This window comes from Strongylocentrotus purpuratus, unplaced genomic scaffold (assembly GCF_000002235.5).
Source record: "Strongylocentrotus purpuratus isolate Spur 01 unplaced genomic scaffold, Spur_5.0 spur5_scaffold_11, whole genome shotgun sequence".
Lineage (NCBI taxonomy): Eukaryota > Metazoa > Echinodermata > Echinoidea > Camarodonta > Strongylocentrotidae > Strongylocentrotus > Strongylocentrotus purpuratus.
The window spans coordinates 7,752,693-7,780,082 of record NW_022145596.1 but is presented as its reverse complement, the minus strand read 5'-3'; the positions used below and the strand labels follow the sequence as shown (position 1 = coordinate 7,780,082).

Genomic DNA, 27,390 nt, shown 5'->3' with positions numbered 1-27,390 from the left:
CTATCTCATTAAAACGAGATACTATGTCATTAAAACGAGATACTATGTCGTTTTAACGAGATACTATCTCATTAAAACGAGATAACTATCTCGTTTTAACGAGATACTATGTCGTTTTAACGAGATACTATCTCATTAAAACGAGATACTATCTCATTAAAACGAGATAACTATCTCGTTTTAACGAGATACTATGTCGTTTTAACGAGATACTATCTCATTAAAACGAGATACTATCTCATTAAAACGAGATAACTATCTCGTTTTAACGAGATACTATGTCGTTTTAACGAGATACTATCTCGTTTTAACGAGATACTATCTCATTAAAACGAGATAACTATCTCGTTTTAACGAGATAAAAATATTTTTACCATGTCCCTTCCCGGGCTCCGTAGGTTTACCTCCTAAAGTCAGGTGATTTTTCACTCTCATATTCCCGTCCATCATCAGTTCTCCACCCCCATTGGTGGAGTGGACTTGGCAGAGTCAGACTTTCACTACTAACCAATCAAAGCACAGCATCCACGTCATGAATATTCATGACTCAAAGCTTACCGAGTATGAGACTATACTGCATAGGCCCTGTACATTACCTGCTTCAGCCAGAGACTGACAGTGCTCTGTTCTGCTCAGAGCTTTGATTAGAGTCTGTGCCTGCAGACTATTATACGGGCTTGCCAAGAGCCATGTATGTAACTACTGGCCAATCACTGTTTAACACTCCCGTTATGAATATTCATAAACAAAAGTTTACGGCGACTCCCATGTACATGACTACTTTTTAGGCTGTGTCGAGCATTGCGAAACGTGACGATGTTGACGAGAGGAATATGAGTATTTATCGCTCAGGATTCAAAATATTGCTCACAACTCCCGAGGATCTCCTTTCGTAGAGACCAAAATCCATTTACAATCCCTTTTTTTGTGTGTGCATGTGTGAAATCACTTGGATACAATGCCAAACTACTGCGGTGCTCCACACAATATTGTAGGCGCTATACGTCGCTGAACAACCACAACAAACTGTGAAAAACTAGTGCAGTTTGACTCTGGACTTGTTTATGAATCGCTTTTAGGAATGCCTCAAAACTGACCCTGTTTATGGACGGGAACATTGTTGTAGGGTATTTCTAGAAAGATAGGAATCAAATTGTATTTCGACAAAGAATATTTGTAATTCACAATTAAACAAAGTCAACAAATGACAAGATGCTGAAATCGACTCTCATGCTGCTCCTTTTTTTCCACTTAGGAAGGGGTACAATACGAGCAAATGCACAAGGGATTAGCGAAGAGGGTGGAAGATTCAAAGACAAGCTGAAGGAGTTGTTCGACACCCAACCCGTGAGCGAGCTCGTGTTCATACTCGACTCGTCTGGAAGCGTCGCTCAAAGCGACTTTATAATATCCGTCGAGTTCCTTAAATTCGCATCGAAGATCATTAGCGTGTCTGCGAGTACGACGCGCGTCGCGGTCATCTCGTATTCGAGCTGCAATCAAATCCACATTCGGGTTAACTACATCAGTTCGCCTGAAAACAAGAACAAATGCACGTTTGATAACGATTTGACCTCTGTGAATTACCATCCTGGTGGGACGTGTACGGCAGGAGCACTAGAGGCTGCGGGTCGTGATGTTCTCAGCCATGGGCGCCCAGGTGCACAAAGGTACGGGATTTAGGTCTCACCCTCTCCCTCTTTCTCTTGTCTATCTCTCTCGTCTGTTTCTTCCATGTCTCTCTCTCTCTCTCTCTCCATCCTACCTTTCCATATTAATCTCTTTTTCTTCTTCTCCCATTCCTTCTTTTGTTTTTCTATGCCCCCTCTCCCCCGCTGTGACACGTCACTTCTGTGCACATGTTCATGTCTATTCTTTAAGATACCCGTCTCTCTCTGTTTCTCATCCGTCATTTGTTTCATTTACCTCCATTTGTTATTCATTATTTACTACTCAGTATTATTATTGATTATTTATTTTAGGAAATTGGATCTATTCATTATATTCACTTTTTATCATTCATTTTAATACGAATTATTTATTATAAATCATTTATTTTCTTCTAGAGTTGTGATGCTTCTAACTGATGGTGCATCCAACGATGGGGGCCCTCCTCACGCAAACGCGCAAAAACTAAAAAGTGAGGGCGTTAAAATCTTCACAATCGGCATCGGCAGTATCAAGCTTAGTGAGCTCAACGCTATAGCAACCAGTGTGGATGAGTACGTGTACATTCTAGCCGATTTCGGTGACGTCCGGAACCTCGCAACTGTTGTGAAAGACGGTAAGAATGCATTTGTAAACAAGGACCAGATTAAAGATCAAAAGTTGAGTTCTGGTCACGTGATAACATATAGTGCAAGAAATTGCCTGGAAGCCATTGGGAAAAAGTTGATTATTAAGTTCTTAAGAACTGGTGTAGACTGCGAGGTTCTGAATTCATCAAAATAACATGAAGTTCACTCATTCTGGCTGTAAGTCACATACACTGCAAACAGAAATGTGTATATAGGATTACACAAGCATGTGGCATGAAAGTTTGATCCGAACATGCCAACTATTTCTTGTTATATCGGGCATGTTAGGGAATTTGAAGAACAAATTTTTCAGGGGATGGTTCACCGGGGGGGGGGGGGGAGGGGTACTCACATATTAGGACATATGGGGATGTACCGCTCTAATGTGTCACTTTTTCACAACAAATCCCTAAACATGGATCCCACTTTTAACAAAAATACCAAAAATAGGACCGTTTTTTTCTTCAAAATTTTCGAAAAAACACCCGGAAATTGTGAAAAATGGGTTTTTCTTTCGAGAAAAATGAACCTATTAATGGGTAGGGGTTTCGATGCTTGAGCGGCACACCCCCGTCCAAACCAAATCTGAGTATCCCCCGGGGGCGTTATTTTCTTCTGCGGCACAGATTGGGCCTTTTTTTTTAAAAGGGGTCTTGATTTAACACTAACCCTAACCCTAACCCTAAACTTTCCCGTAGTCTCAACACGCACTTAACTCCAATCTGTGCCGCCGAAAATAATAACGCCCACCGGGGGGATGGTTTTTCTATGATTGACAAATTACTTTTCTCCTTTACCAGAATTCTACTACTGTATCTTTTTATAACACTCCATTGTCATATTGCTTTCTAAGGGCTTTGTCAAATTATAAAGAATAACCAGAAGTGATTAATCGATAAATGGAATACAGCCAAGCTAAATTAACCTGACATTTGCTCTGGTAACAAAATTATTGCTGTTATTCATCATTCTGTCAGTATTAGGAAAGGGGTCAAAATGGGTTTCAGGTTATGCTTGGATTAGGTATAGTGTTGGTCCTGGTGTAAAGGTAGGAATTCGGTTAGTGTAGAAAATTAACGGAACAATCATCGCAGGAGCACGATTCGAACAACCAGCTACCTATTCAGCTGTAATAAGAGTTATGTGTTCAATTTGAGTCGATTAGCTCTATTTTAACTTAACAAGAGGAGGGAATAGGTTGTCACAGTTTCTCCCGATATTATAATAACGACACAACGCTAACTGACTTTTTATTTGTATGTTTGTTTGTTTTCTTTGGTCAACTTTTCTGCACAGACATCAAGGATTATGACGCGTATTTCGACACCGTGAGTGCGGATCAGTGTGGCAGTTCGTGTGACAGCCGTGCACTTTGCGCATGCGCTACCCGTAGCGGGTCGACCCTCTGTGTATGCGAAGCTGGCTTTACAGGAGACGGAGTTTCATGTCAAGGTAGTATTTTTGAAGTTTTGTTTCTTTTTCATGATTGTTAATATAAGAAAGCGCGTGTGTGTTAGTTGTAGGCAACCGGGGGTCCGACGGCTTTATGTCGACTCCGAGGAACTGGGTCATGAGGAGTTGTTGTTTTTATTTCCGTATGATAAAAAAATCAGATACAAATACAAATATACGGCTGGTTACCCATATTCAGCTGCAACTATAATTGTTGCTGCTGGTCTTCCATGGGGCCAGTTTACAATATACAAAATATACATAATGTTACAAATTAACAAAATAAATAATTACAAAGTATCAGTCGAAAACTTAATACAAATACTTAAAGGAAAAACAAAATACAAAACAAAACAAACAAAACAAACATCATATAAACATACATAAAGAGATACAACATCAAGGTGATTATAGTCTGTTTAGGTTAGACTTAAAGGTGGCAAAAGTGGGTAGTTGACGCAAATCAGGGGATAATTTATTATATTGAAAAGAAGCTCTGTACACAAAAGTTCTTTTACAATAATTAGTTCTTGGCTTAGGTAAAGAGAGGTTATGTGCATTACGGAGGGAGTATGGAGAGGGTTTAAACTCAAACATGTCTTTCAAATATTCAGGGGTCATGTTATGTAATGTTTTGTAAGTTAGGAGTAATAAATGGATTCGTTGCCTTTCACGTATCATTTGCCAACCAAGACAGCTATGAATTTGACTGGTAGAAGTATGCTAATAAGGGTTAACTTTTAGTATGATTCTACCGGCCCTATTTTGAATTTTTTGGAGTTGTATTAAACTGTTACTGCAGGCAGATTGCCATACTACAGTAATGCCTTACCAAAGGGAATGGGCGCATCGACTTGGTTTCGCGAACCGGGCACCTCCCGGTTATGAAATCATTAGGCTACTCTACCACTGAACCATCGCCAATATACATGCCATATGATCTAAGCATTTTATCATTGTCGACAGAACTATCTGAAGTATCATGAAATTGAAAAGTATGCTATGACCTGGACCATCATCTGCGCTGATCTCGCCCTTGACAGCACATATCTTATACGCCATTAATTCAAATAAAATGTTGGCATAGTTCATTATGTATTTATACTTTCTTCACGACAACAATCTCTTAATGATGCATCAAGTGCACACAAGTCGTTGAAGCAGCATCACGTTCGTAACTTGACACATCTTGTGCAACGTGCATAATCAATCAGTCAGTTTATCATTCAACCCTTTTATCAATCAAATAACCTTACAGTTTCAAATCAGGACCTACATGACGAATTATGGGGACGGGCCTTATACACCCTGGCCGCCTTATTTTATATATAACCTCATCTACAGTAGTTATACTAGATTGGACTGGCATCGCATCAATTGATCAATTAGCAAAACATTATTCAAATTAAAGTTTCAATTTATTAATTGAATTTACTCTATGAAACATTTCATTAGTGATTAGTCAATCATTTTTCGATCGAATCATCTTGCAGAGTTGTGTGTCAAAATTGTGACTTACAAAACTAAGTATGGGGACGGGCCTTTTACCCCTTGCCCATACCCCCATTTCTATAACTACATCTAAGAGGATTCGTAGTTTATCCGACTGCCAGTGCATCAGTTGAATCATTTACTAAATTAACAGATCAATAAGTTAATCGAATAGTCAAATTGATATCCGTGGACTTCAATCCACCAACCATTCAATATTGATCAATAATCAATTAATCGATTTTTTTTGTCGATCGAATCATCTTGCAGAGTGTCTAATTGGAACTTACAAGACGGCTTATGGGGACGGGCCTTGTACACCCTGCCCTACCCATTCTAGGACTTCATCTGTGAGGAGTCTTAGTCAATCGGAATGCCAGTGCCTGGATGGATACGAGGGGAACCCGGGTGAAGATGGAGGCACCTGCCAATGTAAGTTTTTTTTTTTTTTTTTTTTTTTGGGGGGGGGGGGGTTAAAAAAAACTTTGCTGGTTAGTTTGTTTTTAAAGTTTGTTTGTATCATCAATTTATTATTTTTGCGGTTGTTTTTTTGCTGTACATTGAATAATATAAGCGTCATATTCCGTCCAATGTAACGTAGTCATACAACAAAAGCGACTCGACTAGGGCAGGCTGCGTTTAAAGATAATATTGAGGTAAAGACAAAAAATGAATTCTCACAGATCAAATCCAACTCGAACTAAATTTACAAGACTTACCCCTAAAAAGACTGATTTAGCCCCCACCCCCCCCCCCCAAAAAAAATGAATAAATAAATAAATAAATAAATAAAAAATAAAATAATATAAATAAATAAAAAAAAAAAAAAAAAAAAAAATAATATTAATAATAATTTAAAAAAAAAAAATAATAATAATAATAATATAAAAATTTCAAAAAAGAAATTCTTCTGCGTCAAAAAAGAAATTATTCTTTTTATCAACCCTAAGTGGGATATTTCTTTGTTTTCACCCAAGATAGCTTCACTCACTTTTATGTACACGGTTAACGCATTTGGTAGAAAATTGCTGAAGGTTAATGTACGATCAAATCTTGGCGGGCAATTTTATGCCCGATATGAAAATATATTGCCTAATCTTGGTCAACTTGAATTCAAAATTTACCAGCATATCATCGATTTGAACATAATTATAAGTGCCCCCATGTAGATCTGTTACATGATTACCCTCGTGTAATGTAATTCTCCTCCGACATTGTTTACAGTGCATGGGAAAGATTAAATTTCACAACATATTTAATGCAATACCGGGTTTTTCTCTAACTTCTCAGAAATTTGTCTCCGTTAAAATTGATCTCCAGAGCCGACCCTTAATCTCCAAAGCCTGATGTTTGCTCGATGCGTCAATATCCTGTTTGCTAGCATTCTAAAACAAAGGGAGAATCGTCATTTTTCCATAGCTGAACTCGTAATTGTTGTGCAGAAGTTGTTTTGGCAGTATTTCAGCCAAAATAAGAAGAAGTTCTCCATCCCCAACCCTCCCCTCCCCTATGCAACTCTGTTCTTATGAATCTACCACTTCCATTGTGATCGACCGTGACAACACGTAATTGGTTTTCTACGTTAAACATACGTTATCGTTTTGAGAACAAAAAACTTTCACTTAACTTTTAGGATGATATATAGTTGCTTAGTGTGATAAAATGTGATTTCGGGGTGTGTTACTGTGTTCTGGGGGATTTCTAAAAGTGTTAACCATACGCACCTATATAGTGAAAAATGGAAATGACATTTAATGGTCTAATGTACTTTTTAGTTTATTTATCAATTTATTTCTTTTCATATTAAAAAAAAATCATCCTTTTATTTATTTGTCTGTTCGTTTATTTTTTCATTAATTTGTCTGGTTTTTGTTAATTTGTTTGTTTTTTGTTAATTCATTAGTTTGTTTGTTTATTTATTCATTTATTCATTTAATCAGTCAGTCATTCAGTCATTTCTTATTTTATGTATTCATTTAATTTATTTATATGTTTACTTTAATTATAACAATAACATGGAAATATCTTGGACGCATCATGCACAAGGCGCTCGTTTTGTTGTTGTTTGTATTCACATATATAAATAAATTAATTAATTTTGTTTAGTAATCTGGTGTCCAGATATGAATAATCCTATATTTGATATAAATGATATGATCATGGAGGAATGCGAAATAAGCTTCATTCATTTGTTATTTATTCATTTTTCATTTGTTTGTTAATTAATGTATTTAGTATCTATCTTTATTTCTTTTCTTTTTTGTTGTGGTAGCAATCCGATGTCCAGATCTGAATAACGTAGACATAAACAGTGTGATCATGGATGAGTGCGATACAACCTTCGGTTCTACCTGCCAATTCCAGTGCCGAGATGAGTACCGACCAATGGCAGGCCAAGAAACTATCACGTGCTTAGATACAAAACAATGGTCGGGAAACCCACTTCAGTGCGAAAGTATGTAACCATTATAATTATTTTGGTAGATTGATTTAGAAAGGAAAACAGATTAGCAAAACACAAAAAAAAAAAACAGAAAATGTGGACATCGTGATGTGCTGCTCAATCGTTAATAAGTATTAAAACGATGAAACAATGAGGATCTCGACCTGGGCATGAAAATACCGATCTAGGTTAATAAAGAGAAAGGTATTTGCAGATGTGAAGCAAACTGAAAATGATTTCATATACGATGTAAAATACAGTGTCTTGTCACAACTTTTAATGGTTCAGACATTTTTTGTTTTGTTCAAGAATGTTATATATTTAACGTTATTCCCTGTTATACGTCCTGCTTGATGAGGATCCTGAAAATCGTATACGTGGGGCTCTTACATTAAACCATGCTGGTCAAAGATGTGAATAGATGGAGATTATAAGTCCTCGTTGCCAATTCAGAAATTAAGGATGCCCGTTGCACATGATGCGTCATTAGGGACTTTTAGATTCTGCACAACGAGAACATGGACTGCCCTTTTAAGGCAATGTGACGTCACTGCCAGTGCCTTAAAAGGACGTCACATTGCCTTAAAATGGCAGTCCACGTTCTCGTCGTGCAGAATCTAAAAGTTCCTATTACCGACGCTAATCAAACCAATGGAAATTAGCGCAAGCGCCAGTAATCCAATATAATAGTTATACTATTTATATTAACTTCTTTTTTAATTCTCAACCTATTTCTCTCATTCATTGGCTCTAATTTCATATTTTCCTTTTCAGTAGTTTCTTCGTCATTTGATTGGGGGCACGTGCCCTTTGAAACTACGCCACTGAATAACGCATGACCTTTGCTATTTGTGTATCTCTTATCTACCCCGCTCAGAGATTACATGCGGTATACTGCCTGACCTAAACCACGCGGATCGTATCTACAGTAGCCCTGACCGCAGCATCGGTAGCGTGTGTGAACTGCGGTGCGAACCGGGGTATGAATTCAAGCGGGGTGCGATTACCAACGTCACATGCCAGAGGGGTAGTGAAATAAGTGCCCAGTGGTCCATTGAGGATGATGAACAAGATCCTTGCAAGAGTAAAGACATTTTAACAATTCTTTTGTTTTGTTTTGTTTTGATTTTTTCCCCTCATTTACTAATTAAATAATACTTACATTAAAAAATAAATAATCATAATGATTAAAAAGATTTTTTTTTCGAGTGGTAAATCTTCTGTTTTTCATTAATTAAAACGCCGATTTTATTAAATTGTATCATTATTTTCAGAGTTTTATTCACGTAATCATGGTCTTCTCATTTTCCTTTTGTGCAAATGTTAAAGTGAATCTAGTCATTTGGCAATCAAGTTGATAAAACAATTAATCCACACATGTCAAAATATCAATCCAGTTCTATAATGTTCATCGTACTTTAGATCTTCAACTAACATGTGTCAAATTTGACAATATGTAGTGCAAAACGAAACCGATTCATGTAATCGTATGTTTGTAGGAGAGAATGTTGGATATAGATTGTTATTAACCGAAATATATGCACAAACTAATAATGATATCTGGGTAGTATTGAAACTCTTCATGTGGGCCTTGAAATTATTCTTACCTCAGCAATTACCAGGTAACTATTTACACTTGGGTGGAGAGTGGCAAGTTTAGATTAACGTCCTGTTAAAAAAACGTTAGTTCTTGTCTTGAATTCAAACCCTCAACAATTGGATTGCGAGTCAAGTGAATAAAACACCATACCAAGACACTTCCACAAAGTGAAAACTGATTGAGAAACTTCGAAAATAAATAACCAAATACGAAATTGACAATGGGTTCTGTGAGATCACGAAATTTTGAGAAGAATTTGAATGATAAAAAAGTACTAGAATGAATGAAAAGAGTGTTAAAATGGATGAGAAAACCTAATCAAATAAGATATATACATTATATACTACGCTGAATACAGATTTTTTTTTCTTCATCTTTACTACTACTAAATACTACATTTGTTTTTTGTGTCACTGATAGCTTATGAAAACTGGTAAAATCAAATTCCATCAAATTTGGCACAAAAATACATAAATATATTACCATCTCAACTTGACTTATGAACCGTTCCTTCGCTTGTGACATCATTCAGGTGCCATTTTGTTACATTTAATCAAACGCCACAATGATAAATATAAAATATCACCTTTACTCCAATAACACAGAGGTATCTTGCCCAGTACTCTACGTCGACAACCCTAAGCGTATCGATCCGGCCGGCATCTGCTTGGAGATCCCCAAATTCGAACAGGTGTGTACCTACGACTGCAAGCGTGGCTACCAGGCTGAAGGAACTGTTGATAGTGTTACCTGCCTGGCTGACGGGACCTGGAGCATACCTGCTGCCGATATCACGTGCAGAGGTGAGGGGATCCTGCGTCAGTTCGCTTGAAATGGCTCTTTTCGAAATTCCAATTACCTTTTGATAATCCGTATGTGTTTGGTACTCCGATTTGTGTTTTCGATGACAAATGATCCGTGCTTTATCATGTTCATGGCGTCAAGGATATCAGGTTAGGGTCACTGTTGCATTGAGGTTGTAGGTGGGCTAAGGGTTGGGTAGAGTGTTGGGCCAATGCCTCCAGGGCTTAAGTTAGAAATTCTGTTTGTGCATGAAACTAATTGCGAGCAATTGTTGTCGGAGAATGTTTCATACAACCATTCAAAATAATTTGCTTTTAATAGTTTTGTTTTTTACCTGACTGCTCAAAAAGCATGCATTTGCTTCTAAGTAAGCAACCAGGGGACCAACGGATTTTTGGAGAGGACTTTGGTAAGAAGTCTTCTCCTATGGACTTATCAATGAGGATTAGTGCGTTAATACTAAAGTGGACTGGCGCATCCACTTGGTTCAAATTATTCAAAGGGTTCACAATATTTCTGCTCCTTGTTCTCTCTCATCGGTATCCAGACATCGAGCCTCCTACGTTAACCTGTCCAGAGGATATCAGTAACCCCACAGACATCTTCATGCCGATCAGCACCATCAACTGGGAAGTACCTGAAGCCACTGATAATACCCCTTTCCCGGTCAAGCTGCGGTCAACGCACTCGCCCCCGTACCGGTTTGACATCAATACCACGGTGGTGACGTACTCTGCCACCGACTTGGCTGGAAACGTGGCGACCTGCAGCTTCAACGTTACGGTCAGAGGTGAAGATTGGATGATCATGCTCTCCCCCTCCCTCTCTCTCCCTCTCTCTCTCTCTCTCTCTCTATTTTCCTTTCTTTCTCCACCTCTATCTCTCCACCTCTATCACTCACTTTCTCTCCCTCTCTGTCAGTCTAGTCTGTCTCTCCCCTCACTATTCCCCCTCTCTCCATGTCTTTCTCATTCTATCTATTCCTCTCTCTCTCTCTCTCTCTCTGGAGGGGGTGGAGGCACAAATCCAAAATGTTTTGGATTTTTCTTGTATGATAGGCAACAACAAAGAACACAAAAGCATCAAATATCCTTCAGAATTGTTTTCCTCCACACTCTTGGGCAAGTAACATATACAAGGGGGGACACGTAATTAGGGGCACATTTTTAAAAATCAATGTATATTCAAGGTATGCTAGTTTGGATTTTGTTCAACCCCATTCCATCCACCACTTATTAAATATGCATATAGATTTCAGGCTACGGTGTTCCTCCCAGCAGGAAATCCAATTTAGAATTTGTTTTACAACAATCAAAACCAACTTCACCTGAAAAGCTCGAGGCTAAAGCTTCATTAACTTAAGGGTACAAAAAAGACGTCCTTTATATTCTTGTAATTAAACCATACACACTAAGAAATAAAAGTTCAATTCTGCCTGAACAGCCAGCATCCTCTGCCAAATACGCGTAGGTGAATGCAAATCTGCACCCTAATCGCACCCTTGTTTCTTAGTGTGCATCTGTATCAGGTCTCTTCTGTTGACATCACAACTTTCCTTTTCATTACACCAGACGAGGAGCCACCGAGACTGACGAACTGCACCAGTGAGGTCACCTTCCAAGATATCGGGTTGGATCCTTTCGGAGACCTCGGCATTGACGAAGAGGAGTGGAATACCAGCCAGTTTAATGATAACTCGGGGACCTTGTCCAATGATGTTCTTGGTGTTCCATCAGGATCGAGGTTCCCGCTGGGTGACACAGAAGTCGTATCGAGAGCAACAGACCCGTCGGGTAACACGCAAGACTGTAACGTCACTATCAGGGTTTCTAGTAAGTCATATTTGTTTATGAATATGCTGAAAGGTGTTCATGAAGTTGAGAGGGTTCTTTGTATTTAACACAATAAGTTTGCTTTACCACTACTTAAATAGGCACAATTATGTGCAACTGCTGTTATCATGTTTGCTGTTGCCGATATGTAACAATATGTGTTGTTCGAATTAATTGAGTTGCTTTTGTTCATGACTAATTATATCATTGAAAGAAAAAAATTAATTGTTGATACCTTTGCAGACTTTCAAGGAATCAATTCAAAGGCACTTCAATACCCTATCACATATCTTATAGAAGTCATGTTCGGATTGCATGACGCGTCATTGTAATGCTCACACCTTTTAAATGATGCTGGACAAGGCTATTGAAATTGTCTAATGTTGAATTCTTGAAATTCTTTGTGATTGTGTTATTCGTGAAATAACTTCATTCTGTTTTGTCAGTAACGTGCAAGAAATAAAACATGTTTGGTAACTCATAAAATGAATATCTTCTTCTTATTTTTTAAAGTTACCACTGAATGATACTCATTTATGTTCCTAAATTATGAATCGTAAAATATTTTTCTTGTTTGAGTAAAGCATATCTTTGTAACATATACATGTTCATTTAAATCCTCAAGTTGGATCTTTAACTCATGTCTCTTTTACCTCTCAGAATACCACTGTGAGTACTACCCACCGCCATTGAATGGCGCAGTAGCATGCGTCGACTCGCCAGGTGGCCAGCTCTGTCGGATTTCTTGCCAAAAAACATTTCACTTCACTAAGGACAGAGTGGAAATTTACGCCTGCATTGCGAATGAAAGCGGTCAACATTTGTGGAGCCGATCCGACGGCGACCACGAGCCACTGGACATGCCCTGGCCGGACTGCGCAAGTAAGTACTGGGCGAGATACTACCAAAGATCTGTCCTATAAAGAGCTGCGATTGATTTGGACATATTGCAAATCAAGTGAAAAGTCCACCGTGATATTAAGTTCATTTTAATAGAAGAGGGTGTGGGGGGGGGGGACGACGAAAAAAAACAGATTATCGAAGGCTCGGGGGGGAAAAAAACTTAACATAAATGAAGTAAGCATGTTTGCCTAATTTTGTTTATTAATTTTTTTTTTTTTTAAATATGTTTTATTTATCAATATTCATTCATTCTTTCATTTCCTTTCATCACCTAGAACGTAGACGCGTTAGGAAAGCGAGCTTAAAAACTGGATTTCGCTACGACGGGACATGCTTTAACGAAACCTCACAAAAAAATATACGCGACGACTTCATCTCGGTGTTCGATTTCCTTCAAACCAGGGGAGATCTCGGTCCGTGCAGCCTGTCGGATACTCAGTGCAGCTTCGAGAACGTAAACGTGCAGTGCAGTCAGACTCAGAGGCGAAAGAGACGGCAAGTAATAGATGGAAGCGGGGGAATTGATGTCGTCGAGATAACATTTACACTGCTCGTAGAAATAACGGTAATGCTCCTTTCAATTTGGCTTAACCCCGTGCTATTTGTATGGTTAAGGGGCTTACTTTCGTTTTAATTTGGAGCAAGACAAAATGATCTTGAAAGTGAACTTAGCATCATTGAAAACGAGTGGCAGTTTCGTGGAAGATGTTTGGTGAATATGTAAACAAAATTTGAAATGTGTGAAAAATGTGTTTTCTGTTGACTAGCAATGATATTATTATATTATCAGAAAAAATGTTATTATCAGGTGTGAAATTAATCACTTCTATTGTTAAACGTCACTCTTAATACTCACCTTAAAGATAAACTCCAGTTCTGGTCAATAAAAAGAAAATTAATTCTCACAGAATCAAACGAAACTTACACTGACTGTTCAAGATTAAAAATAAATGACATGTGCCAAACAATTTTGGAAGAACATGTATACTGGCTGAGTAATGAGCATAGAAAGACAAGGAAATCAAGGTAGTACTAGCCCCGACACCATGTGTGTTGTCCCATATATAGCTTTCTGTGTACAGTGCTTGTTACTTTACCAAGACTCGGCCAAACTTATTATGATTTTGATGACTTCAAAACATTGCAGTGCACACCAATACTTACATGCTACATGATCAACTGTTTCTGATCCATTTCACACCTTTTCTTTCACAGTGCAGTCGCATTACCAGAACTCAACTTTATCTTTAAATGAAAAATATACTTCTTCGACATGCGTTTTGAAAAACAGAGTGCTTTTCTTCCAAATAGGAAACCGTGGGGCCAGATGTCAATGTACTGGATTATTTAGATGCAGCCGTTAACTCTGTTCAAGAAAGCGTTGCCAATGGTAACGTAACAATTAACGTGGATGGCATCGAATTGTCGCTCAGCGACGATCCAATTGTTCCTGAATCGGAATACTCAATCCTCTGTGATGTTGGGCATATACCATCAAACGGGAGCTGCGGTAACTTTTGTTTCCTTATCCTTGTTATATTTCATAAAAGGGTGTATATAATATTACCACCAAAGTCATATCCACGTTTACATGTAAGGTTTCGTTGTGGAAACGCATGATAAGACCGAAGCCCTCCAAATAATTGTAAAAGTACATCGTTGACTGCCCTCCCGAAGTGCTAGCCGACGATATTTGATCACATATCAATCTACTTCCTGGACCAAAAGATATATTTTTCTCAGTAAAATGATTTTTAATTCACAAGAACTGTGCCTGAATAATTGAAACTCCCCTCGAGAGAGTTCTTGACTCTCCTTAGTTTTGGGCGCAATGTATCGCAATTTAAAGAGAAAAATGACATTTGACGAATATAGTTTTCATAATGATTGATACAGTCATTTTACTTGTTTACTTGTTTGCATGGCATTCAATCAAAGGACAAAAAAGATAGATAGAGAAAGAGAGAGGAGAACAATTACTTGAAAAAAATCACATTCTTTCACCCAATGAGTAAGATCGGTGTCAATATATCTGAACACATCCTACGCCACCGTTATGTACCAATGAACTGTAATAATGGTGAGATGTTATCATTCCATTCCAGTGCCATGCGCCCCAGGAAATTTCGAGAACCAGGGTGTTTGTGAGAGGTGCCCAGTAGGAACCTATCAGGACGAGTACGGTAATACCACGTGTAAAGACTGCCCTCTTGACACGTCGACTGCCGCTCTGGGAGCCAGGTCTATCAATAAATGCAAAGGTGAGTTGTCACTGTGTCCTGTAGCTTACAGAAAAGTAGAGCCAAAGTGTGTTTTTTGGGAAGCCCCAACGAGCTTTTTGGTAGGTTTCGGTGCCCTTAGTATGTTTACAATTAGCAATAATATAACATTTCTCAGATATTCATAGACCATGGGACAGTGCTTTGTATCATTTGGAAATGGCACTGTATAAATTCAATTGTCATTAATATATAATATAATAGTTCGCTGTTTTTTATTTTACCATTTTAAGAGAAATAGTGGACTAAAAATATGATTTACATCCCTGGCCAAAATGAATATTTATGTGCCGTCATACTTTTATGTAAAACAAACTCCCAGCTGTTGTTTAAAAAAAACTTGTAATATGATCCTCCCTGAGACTGCTAGATTTGTGAGATCCCTCATTTTGACAGAATGGCACCTTTGGCCTTTCTTTGGAGATTCTTTCCGATGTATAACACTAAAATTAACTAGAAATCATGATCCAAATAACGAAAAATCTAGCAGGTGTATCTAATAATCCCAAGCCCATCAGCTGATTTTAATTGCTTGTTTTCACCTCACCAGCCCTGTGTCACCCTGGGACCTACTCTACGAGTGGTCTCGAATCCTGCAACGCGTGTCCACAAGGAACCTACGAACCCGGTCGCGGCTCAACATCATGTACGACGTGTCCAGACGGGTTGACGACATGGACAATAGGCAATAGCGATGTAGAACATTGCACAAGTAGGTCGCTTTAAGTTTGTAGAAAAATCACCAAATTATTGTATCATTTCAAGCAAACGAAGAGTAAGAGAGTTTTAATACAGTATAATTTGTATGATAAATGTTCATCTGACAAAATATGTCTAAACGCTTGATGTAATTCAATGAAAACACTTTATTGATGGAAGAAAACATAATATTCTAAGGAGCAAATTACTGAAACCATGTGAGTAATAAACATAAGAGCAACCAAGTTAAAGTAAATCCCTAACCTTTATAATCTTCCCAGCCATGTCACACCTTTCTCTTTCTTTTTATCGTAACGCATTATGAATAAATAAAAGTTCTCTGGTCATACAGTATAATCTTCATTATCTTTCTTATAGGATATTAGGTTGAATGAAAATATTAACAATCGGTTAAAAAACACTTCATTCACTCCATTTACATGAACGTAGTGTTCTATAAACAGTAGTGTTCTATGAACAGTAGTGTTCTATAAACACTGCTGAATTGGGCTATCCACCGATTTTTGTCTATGTACATGTATAAATATTTTACTTTGTATATTTTACTATGTATAATATTTTTATCTGATTTCGGAAATAAAAACAACAACAACAACAACAACGTGATTTTAAAACAGTTTTACATAATAACATCAACATAATGATAATAATGGACGCACTAATAATGCACCATCTTTTTAAAAACTATTCCAAAGCGCAACATTCATCAACGACGTTTTTTTTGTTAGGACCAAGACAAGTCATTGACGGTTGCTTCATTATATTTCTATATTTCTGTAAAACCATATCTAATCAATATTTACCTTAATTTCAATAAGCCACTTTGGAAGTCTTTTGTTGTCTTGTCGTACAGATTTATGTCCACGAGGTACATTTTCACCGACTGGCTTCGCTCCTTGTCAGGAGTGTCCCAAGGGTTCTTATCAACCTGCACCTAAGCAAACGTCCTGTACGCTGTGTCCAGGAGATTTGTACACCCATCACGAAGGAGCACATGCCATAGAGTATTGTCAGGGTAAGATGGAGTTCATATCAATTGATATCTTCTTTTAAGTAGTCTTTTGATGTTCTCGTTCACCTGAGGTGTTATGAAAGCAAATGTTAGATATAAAATGTTTGATATGAAGTCAGGGGGTTTGTCCATATATTATTTGTCATATTTCAACCTACGCCACTTTCATTCCATCTCTCTTTCTTCATTTCTCCCTATTTGTCTATATTTATCAACCTTTATTTATTTCCCTTTTACTTTTTCCACCTTTTATATTTGATACCCCCCTTCCTCCCTGGTGTACTTATTGTCCAGCTATATCTCCGATTCTGCTTGACTCTCGCCCCTCCCTCTCTGTCCGTCCGCCCTTAGCTAGTTTATTCCCCTTTCTCCTGTTTTTTTAAATATTTATTTATGTCTCTCTATGAATGCTTTTTATAATAGCCATTATATAAAATGTTATACAAATCGACACAATATAAAATTGTTTAACTTTCCAATTGGCATATCGTCCAATTTGCATTTTAATGCAATCATGGAGGCCCATTTTGCCCCCGAATAACCGTTATAGTTCTTGGGAGAATAGGCTAAAAGAACAGATAGCTTTTGTTTTAGTTTCATTTTGTATGTTGTTAGAACTAGAACAAGACTTTAAAAAAAATATATAATGACAAAACACAAAACACGTTGATCCTGTTCGAGTTAGTAGGGAGATGATAAACTAAAACGTACCCCTTGTCTACCGCCAGTCATCAACGAATGTGTGTCAAATCCCTGTGCGGATGGAGCGACTTGTGTGGACGTCACGCACGGGTATGACTGTGTCTGCCCTCCCGGCTTCGCTGGCGATGATTGCCAGTTGGACATCGATGAATGCTTCGGGAACGACGTTTGTTTAAACAATGCCACGTGTACCAACCTAGTCAATGCCTATGTGTGCGAGTGTGCGAATGGTTTTAAGGGAGAGAACTGTCAGATCAACATTGATGATTGTCTGACTGGTAAGTATTACAATAACAGTAATCATTTTTTAAAATTTTGTTTTAAGTTTGTTTTGTTTTATTTATTTAAAACATCTCATAAATAATACAAATAAAATGAAACACATTTATTTCAAATATATCATTATCATAATACAAAATGATGATAAATATAGTATGACTACAAACCGAAGTTATGGATAAAAAAACAAAGAAAAAAGACAGAACAACATAAAAGTAATCATCATAAAGTTTCATCATTGACAAAGTCGAAAACAAAAGTAATGAATGTAAATTTCTGACATTGTCAGCAGGTGGTATAGCAGAATTGGTAGGCCAATAAGTGACAACAGAAACAAAGACAATGTGCCATAATTTCAGGATAATACAGGGAATTTGACTGATTTAGAATTAAGTTAAAGTCGGGTTTATATTGGTCAATTCATGTTTCTCTCTGATTATCCTTAATTTTGCAGCATCCCCCTTAAGAATGGAGACAGTATAAAATAAGATTACGCATCTTTTCTACCAGCCCTTGTATTTAGCAGGAGAGGAGCGTAGAAACTTGGGGGGGGGGGGGGGTTGGGTTTCAATTGTCTATTTTTGTCTGTCTAGCAATTAACTATGACAAATGTATATTGCCCCCTCCAGTATGAAGATTATTTGACGCCTGTAAGTCACAACTCTTGACCATTCGATGCTGGTTGAATTTAAACCTTCTTTTCATAATACCGTCAATTTTAGCTGACTGCCGGTTTGGATCGATCTGCGTGGATGGGATAGCGTCTTATACCTGCGAATGCGCTGAAGGATTCGCGGGGGAGCACTGTGAGATTAACCTATACGACTGCGCATCGGATCCTTGTAGGAATGGAGCGTCTTGCATAGATCTAAAGTCCGTAAGTATCAGAGAAATTGATCTTAGCGTCTTTAAAAATACGTTAACAAACTGCAGGCTTTTTTTTATACAATGTTCATCTAGAAATGAAAAACATTATTCTGGAGAGTCAATGTGAGAAAATATATGCTTTAAAATGCTTTTAATTTTAGGATATTGATATGTTTGCTTAGGAAAAAGAGGAATTCGAAATACATGTGCAATGATAGGTTAAGCCCCTATCACACAAAAATTATTTTAGAACAATAATTGTATTATGGTAGCTAGACTATATCATTCGATATAGTGTTGCTGAACTGAAATACTTGAATATCACATTCTTGGTATCAGAAGAAAACAGAAAAACCATCTCCATCTCCAACGTAATCACTTCCATTTCAGAATTTTAGCTGCTGTTGTGCCCCTGGCTACACGGGGCGGTTATGCGAGCTGGACAGCAACCATTGCCAATCCTCCCCTTGCCATGGGGACGCCACCTGTAGAACCACCAGGAACAGTTACATTTGTACCTGTCCTTCAGGATTCCAGGGACGCAACTGCGAGATCAACGTCAACGAGTGTCTTGAGAGTGCGTACTGTCTTAATGGAGGCACCTGTCAGGATATGATCGATGGCTACAGGTGTATCTGTCCCCTTGGCTTCAATGGAGATCACTGCCAAACAGGTGCGTAAGGCCCACATTATCATGGGATGATATAACTCGAGTGAAATCCTGTAGGCATCCTTATGCCAACCCGGTTCCGTTAAGATGGTTGTTGTGTGACTGTGTAGGGCCAATAACGGGCCAATAATGAAATAACAGGAGAAGGGTATTAATACTCATGAGGCAACCCTGGGTAAACAAGGCATATTATCATCATTATTATTATTATTGTCATTACTTTTTAATCATTATAATTGTGTTCATAGAATTGTGACAGCGGTGTAATACGGCAATGAAGAAGATATTAGCTATAAGATGACTAACACAATTGGTCGCTCTACGAACGTATATTGGATTAGCAATGTTCTCTGCGAAACAATTGGGTTTCGGCCATCTTTCGTGTACATGTAAACAAAGACAACGTAGAATAATAAACACCCTCTTTCGCATTGCATGCTTTAAAACCCTAGTCATTGTAAATATGAATAAATACCTGTATACATGGGGAGCACGATATTTGGACTTTTATTTGTTTATTTATTTGGACTTATCATTTTATCATATCTTGGCATTACAGATAACGATGTCCATGTGGAAGTTATGTTTTTTGTCTCATTTTGCTCCTTTATCATTTATTCGTTTCTTTCTTTTGACATCTGAATTCAGAACTGCCGAAAAACTATGACTTGTCGTTTCCCACTGCACGAACGGCTGACAGGGTGGGGTTGGAAGGAGTATTGCCAGACCTCTATGAATTCACACTAGCCTTCTGGATGAAGACCTCTGATAAAACAAACTTTGGAACACCCATCTCATATGCGACAAGAGGGTCGGATGGCGCCAGCGATATGGACAACACCCTTACTCTTCAAGATTACAACAGTTTTGTCTTTTTCGTGAACGGGCAGTCAGCGTTTACATACGTGAGGGCTAACGGGTGGGTACACCACGATTTCCTTTGTACGTCTATCATCTGCTTTAAGGCTCCGAAGTTCATTTTCTTTAATGAATGATGCAAGAATTTTCAAAGAGTGTTTTTGTATAATTATATTGTAAGGAACCTGAATAATGGTAAATACCAAAGTAATTTCAAGGATATCACTTTATATTGAACATAGATGAAAATGTCAACAATTGAGACTTTAGTGTATATTCTCAATTCACTTTTGTCTAACTATCATTCCAATGGAAATATGATAATACATATTAGCGTGTATGGATGAGCAATTGGATTTGATGATCGTAGTAATATTAACTACAGTTTGAAACGTAGAAATAAGCGCCATTAAAATATGACTATTTTTATTATTTAGGCGTTCTGTTCAATCTTGTATTTGCAATAGTTATAAATGCAATACAATTGTTTTTTCCTTCAAAACTATTATTCTTCTATTTTATAGCACTAATCATCTCTTGATATTCCCTGTTCATGTGCAGAGACACCAACTGGCACTACATCTCAGTAGTCTGGACCAGTGAGACCGGTGAATGGGTGTTCTATCTCGATGGATCCCAAGCAGCATCAGGAACAGGTCTATCGACTGGAACCTTCGTGAAAGGAAGAGGAATGTTTGTTGTAGGCCAAGAACAAGATACTTATAACGGATCCTACGTGGTTAAGGAATCTTTCATCGGTAGCTTATCACAAGTGAGGTTTATTCCATTTTGTTACGCCTTCTGTGGATGTGAATATAGTTTTTGTGTTAATACATCCATGATATTTAATAATAGTCCTATGATCAAATCCCTCGTGAAGATCTGAAAACTGTCTTATAAATATAATTCGTTGAAGACTTCCTTTTACAGATCTTCTGGGCATCGTTACTGTGATCACAGATTTGACAATTCCATAATGCCTGCTTTATCCATGTATTACATCTGGGTCGAAAGAGAATGCCCTTCTGATTACATAAACACTTGGCTAGGATTCGAATCGTCAATCTTTTGCCTTTAACCCTAACCCTACCATCCGTCTTATATAACAGCAATGGTTGAAAGAAAGAATCTGTGATGACTTGCACTAAATCGAAGAGATGTAACCATTCTTAGTAAATCTATTCCCTTCTATAATCAGAAAATCAGTAAACATCATTCTAAATATATTTCTACTGATTTCATTTTCATTCTGCCATGATGTTTCTTTACATCTAGGTTAATATATGGGACTATTCAATGACTCGGGATGAGATTCAATCTTTACAGTCATGTTGCTCTAGTTCTGGTAACGCACTTTCTTGGGCTCAGCTGTCGACGGGTCTAAGAGGAGCTCTGAGACGGAGTGAAGGATCAGAGATTTGCAATGGTGAGTTTTCATTGTTGCATCACTCGTTTCAAGGTAATATCAGATTGAAATTCAGCTTTATAGCTTCTTGCTTGTACGATCGTCAGTGGTCATTTTCAAATACAGGGGAAGAGGGGGAGGGAGGAGGGAGCATCGATAAGGCCGTTGACAATATACCAGCAAGCAGTTTTAAAATAGAATGGTCATTTACTTTTTCGTTTCCGCTACTATTTAAAGAAAGCACAAGTCAGAACAAGATGCCACTTGGGTATGAACTGTTATCGGAATAGAAAAAGAAATTCGCTGGAAATGATGATATTTCTGCCAGGATATTATTCATAACTTTGAATTCTTTATTCTTTTATTGTTATTTGTTTAAATCTCAGGAGGAGCATGTCGGAATCAAGGTGACTGCCGTAACATCGAATGTCAACAAGGAGCTGTCTGTGGCATACAGAATGGACAACCTGTATGTCGGTGCCCCGATGGGTTCACTGGACGACTTTGCCAATTCGGTGAGTGTTTTTTAATACATAACATATAATTTTAAAAAGTATGTACCATTTGATAATGCTTGTTTCGAAGCCCTAAAACGCTTCTATTTTACACAAAATAGCTACTTATTCTATTTTACATCGAATAATTCAGGTTCACCATTACCTACATGTAATGTTTACATATGCTTTGACGGATGTAACTAGATAACAAGATGAAAGAGGAGAGATAAAAAGAGAGTGAGAGAGTGAACGGGTGAAAGAGAGACAGAGAGAGAGAGAGAGAGAGGGGAATCCTGACTTTAAATTTTGTATGAAATAGTATAAAAATGATATTCCGTTGGTAAAATTTCAGGCAAAAGGTGTTATTTGTAAAGGATTAGAACCAAAATGCGTGACGCGAAATTGTACTTCATGTTATAATAATGCAATTACTTTTTAATTAACGTTACGTGGCATCGTTTTGTGTTACACACATGTATGGTAGTGTGTAGTTTGGTTCAAGAGGCAAAAGTTGATTGTTTTATGAAGAAAAAAATGAATACAATTGTAGAATAATTTTACAGATATACTCTGAACTTTATACTTTTCTAAACATTATAAGTTTCGCTAATAAAAAAGTGTGATTAATTTCAAAAATACCCAGATATCAATGAGTGCTCGGTCAACAACGGAGGATGCGATCATCATTGTCAGAACACAGTGGGGTCATTCATCTGCTCCTGTCGCCAGGGTTATGCTCTTCAACTTGATCAGAAAACTTGCAACTGTAAGAAAATTCACATTATGCGTTTCAAAATCTGTTAATATTTATTTTGACCTGTTCAGTATTAAAACTCTTCTTTTTTTTTCCCCCGCAATTATCCCATCTCCTCCTGATAAAAGATATCCTAATTTAACTTGTATTGTATGAAGGTTACTTTCTTAAAGTCACCCTTTTGCTTCTTATACGCATAATACTTTTACATCGGTATCTATTAAATATTTGTTTTGAGAAAGAAAAGGAGGACATTATTCTTTTGGAATTACCAGCCTAAGATAACTCATAGGCCTCCGTTTGTACATGTATACATGTATTTTTTTAAAGAATGTATGTTTTCTTCCTCATACATGAGACTTGCAATGAAACTTAAATTCATCGATCCGTTTTCTACCCTTTTTCTGTTTTACAATTTATCTGCAGTTCTCAGTTACTAGTACCATTATGTTAGAACAATTTCGTAAAGGGCATATTGTGTTCATTGTATTCATCATTGAATCATACCATAAATGTGTACCCTATTGATAATCGCCATTATAGAATCTTTAAAAATTACCGCCTATTACCTGTCTGATACACTATTGAAGCCAATAACATTTGGTTTATTTGTTCCCTTTTTGTTTTATAGCTGTAAGCTTCTGCAAACACAATGGAAAATTCCATTCGGTAAGTAATAGTGAAATGCTGTTAATAAAAAAAAGTGTTAAAAACTTTGGGCGACACAGTACATGTAATATGTTGTTTTAAGAGTGAATGAAAGACAAATGAAATCGCTAACGGGATGACACGTTTATATCATTATTTACTTCCAAAGACATCAAAATCATTATTGCTTGGCGTTCTTAAATATGAACATAAGTTTGTGAATTATCAACTGACTGTTTATTTAAAACAGCTCCATTGCCCCTTTGCCTTGGATTTGTGTAAAGATTTAGTCTATGCGACCTGTAATTTTGATATTTCTTCAAACTGAATTTGTGTTCCTACAGGCCGAAGATAGTTGGGAAGAAGGATGTAATGCATGTGCTTGCCAAGACGGAAGAGCAGAATGTTCACCTAAACTATGTCCGGGACTAGACTGCCAAGGAGTGAGTAAATTTATGAGAAACGTGAAACAATATTTGATGACAAATAAGTAAAGCTTACGCCCTTCCCCTCCAATCCGTTTCTTTGATCGACCATATTAACATAGAACTATCTGCCAAGAAACTAATAGAAAAAAATAGGTCTCAAACAAGCGAAATAACTATCCTCACAGTTTTAAGTTTTAAAACGGGAGTTCAAAAATATATTGCTTCCAAAAAAGTCATCAGTCATGTCAGTTTGTCGATTAGCAAAATGGACTTAAAAGATTACAAATTAGCTCTAGAAACTCTTTTATCTTGGTGTCTCACCCTAGCCTCAGCCCCTCCTCCTCCTCAGCCCCCTCCTCCTCCTCACCCCACACTCATGGTATACTTGTATGTGCAATAGATACATTTTTTTTCTCTCTCTTGATTAGTCCTTTTATGCACTTTTTTCGCAGCTGGAAACAGAAGTAGTCTTGCCTGGTGATTGCTGTCCAGTTTGTTTGCCAGGTAAAACAGATTTTGAAAGTCATAGGACCTTAGCTAATAACGAGATTACCATTATAAACTTTGAAAGGGGCAATCTCAAAATGAATGAATAATCATTCAAAAGTCACGGAAGTGGTCAAAATTCGGCCTGCCAAATAGGCCTTTTCAATTTAGTATGATATTACCTAGGCTGACATCCATTATTTAGGAAAAACTTAATCAGTAATATTTGATGTCACACAGGAAATATTCATAAAGGAAGTACCTTTTCCGAAAGCAATAAGAAACCAAAGAAAATACGCAAATGAGAAGCTTTGATGGAAGAAGAAAAGACTTTCCAAAATTGTACCAATTCCGGTGTTCATACTGAATACTATCTTTGTAAAAATGTTATCCACCTTTATGTACTCATTCAATCCAAACAAAATGGAAACATGTCGTTGGTATGTATGACCGTTTTGCAGAAATGAAAACGTGTTCAGTCAGCAACGAAGGCCACTACGAAACGTTTGATGGGTACACCTATGATCAGCATGGCGAATGCCGATACGTACTCACACACGATTACAGCGGGACTTCTAATTTCGAAGTCCACATGGAGCACCAGTTCCTCAACGCCAATCAAACTCATCTCGGCGTCCGCGTCTTGGTCTACATCGACTGCTTGGAGGTCAAGATCGACGTCAACGGCCAGGTCTTTGTCCAGGATGAAGCCGTTGGGTTACCCTACGCGCACCGCAACCCGGCCAACGTTCGCATCGCCCACGTCGATGGCGGGCGCGACGTTGAGGTCTTCTCCAACAAGGGCTTGACGGTGACGTGGTCGCAGACGGGCGGAGTCAGCGTGAACCTGACGGTCACGCACGGTGCCGACGTCAAAGGGCTGTGCGGAAACATGAATGGGAACAAGAAGGATGATAAGATGACCAGACAGGGTATCAGGACGTCCAAAAATAAAGAACTGGTACACAGCTGGAAAGTAGATGGATACAAGTAAGATATCAAGATGCCTTTTGTCAATATTTTGTGTTCATTTTTATTTTTTCTTTGTCTGCTTTCTTTAGAAAGTTATTGAATTTTATATGTAACTTGGTGACATAAATCTAATTGTGACCGAGAATATGCTGCTAATTGAATGTTTGAAGATAGACAGTGGTCATATGTTCTAGCTAAAAGAGAGAAATTGAGGGAGAGAGAGGGGAGAGAGATGTAGAGAGACAGAGAGAGAGATGTCGAATGATGGAGAGAAAGGTAAACAAAAAGTTGTTCTAGACAATGAACTAGGCCCATCTTTTCATTGTGTTTCTTTAAAAATAGAAATGCGACCCCTAAACAATTCTCCCATACTACTGACGATTTCAAACTGATTGATAAATAATATTCCAATATTCCTATCTCAGGCATTGCAAGCAAAGGAACACTCGTCCTATGAAGTTCGGATACCTGAAAATTGGAAGATGTTCATCGGTCAGTTACAAAGACTTTGGTCTTGCCTTCAGAAAATGTCGTGTTTTCTTTAAAAATAACTTCAAGCGTTGCGTAAGTGAGGTAGATCCGAAGCCATACATCACAAATTGTATTGAGGATACTTGTACGTGTGGCGTTCGTCAGCCATGTCACTGCGAGGCGATATCATCGTACGTCAACGAGTGTCGACGCCATCTTGGTGAGGATATTGAAGACTGGAGAAGCCTATCTAATTGTGGTAAGATTGTTCTTCCTCTTACCATGCTTACAGAGCAAGATTCAAATACATTTTTGGTAATATGGTGACAAGGCTTCAGCATTTCAAAGTCAGCCCCAAGGAAATTTGGAGGAGGGGTTGGGGGTCACAGTCACCCCTCCACCTAGAGACGTCATTGGTCATGTAGTAGGGTTAATGTATTTTTTCCTCCAGAAAACTCCTTTTCTTAATTGCAAACGCAAATGGTATATCTTGTCTTTTCTTTGTCTTTTGTGCGAGGACCAATGCGTATCCCCTTGACATCTTTTAATTCATTTTACTTCGTCTGTTTAAAATGTATAAGAAGCATTTATCTTCTGTTTTCATCACTTAATGATTATGCATTATTTTTTCAAATTGTTTATTACTTTGTCGTTACGTCCCCGAAATAAAATGGGATGTCCGATTTGATCATGATTAACAAAGTTGTTTCAAATTTCGATAATAGAAGGAAAGAAGTTACTATCAATATTGTCTTATATTTTACCTCTATTTACAGCTTTACAATGCCCACCTACCATGTCCTATGACGAGTGTGGTCCGCCGTGTCTACCGACGTGCGAGGACCCCGATGGTCAGCGATGCACAGGCACCACGGCCTGCGTGGCTGGGTGCCTATGCTTTGCTGGGCAAGTGTTTCATAATGGCGCCTGCATCAGTAGAAGTTTGTGCTGAGGAATAGATTCCTGATCTCGGGGTGTCTTGGAATGACTGTTTTTTTTTTAATAGGGGGTGCTCAAACAGAATGAATTGCCAATTTGGGTGTAGTCCTTATTCATGGACGGCCATCTGTTTAGTCAATGAACTGGGGTTGTAAAGCCTCTTGAGCAAGCTTGATCCCCCCCCCCCCCATCCCTTCTACCTTAGACCCTAAATCTCCCATTCTTTGGACATATTGGAGCTTTCATCTCAACCTTCCCACTTTTGTTTTCTCTCGTTCTTGTTCCTCTCTGTGTGTCTTCTTCTCTCTCTCTCTCTTTATCTCTAACTGTCTCTCTCACCCTTCCTCTCCATGGGTGTCCAACACTCATATTATTCACACACCCATTTAGTTTTTCTTTTGTCTTTTTTCCTCCTTTTATTTTCTTCCTATGTCTCTGTCTCTGTCTCTCTCCATCTGTCCTACGTATCTTCCTCTACAACCTCCTTTCCTCCCCATTGTCCTCTTCCATCATCTGATAGCCCGAATTTCAATCTTCCCTCTCTCTCTCTCTCTCTCTCTCTCTCTCTATCTTACTATCTA

The 27,390-nt window shown here is 37.9% G+C and overlaps 1 protein-coding gene across 1 annotated transcript; it reads left to right on the top strand.

The window, feature by feature from the left end:
* Window positions 1-813: 813 nt before the first annotated feature.
* Window positions 814-27,390, top strand: LOC574801 (sushi, von Willebrand factor type A, EGF and pentraxin domain-containing protein 1). The gene is made up of 29 exons (XM_011675725.2): window positions 814-1,670; window positions 2,067-2,284; window positions 3,594-3,749; window positions 5,511-5,672; window positions 7,513-7,695; window positions 8,561-8,767; window positions 9,889-10,086; window positions 10,635-10,877; window positions 11,659-11,919; window positions 12,580-12,801; window positions 13,098-13,387; window positions 14,134-14,332; window positions 14,928-15,083; window positions 15,652-15,813; window positions 16,675-16,836; window positions 17,562-17,813; window positions 18,537-18,691; window positions 19,072-19,354; window positions 20,000-20,270; window positions 20,771-20,981; window positions 21,485-21,635; window positions 22,001-22,129; window positions 22,755-22,877; window positions 23,497-23,534; window positions 23,858-23,956; window positions 24,394-24,445; window positions 24,889-25,417; window positions 25,825-26,129; window positions 26,647-27,390. The coding sequence occupies exons 1-29, from the start codon at window positions 1,213-1,215 to the stop codon at window positions 26,820-26,822; spliced, it is 6,051 nt and encodes a 2,016-aa protein (XP_011674027.2). The 5' UTR covers window positions 814-1,212; the 3' UTR covers window positions 26,823-27,390.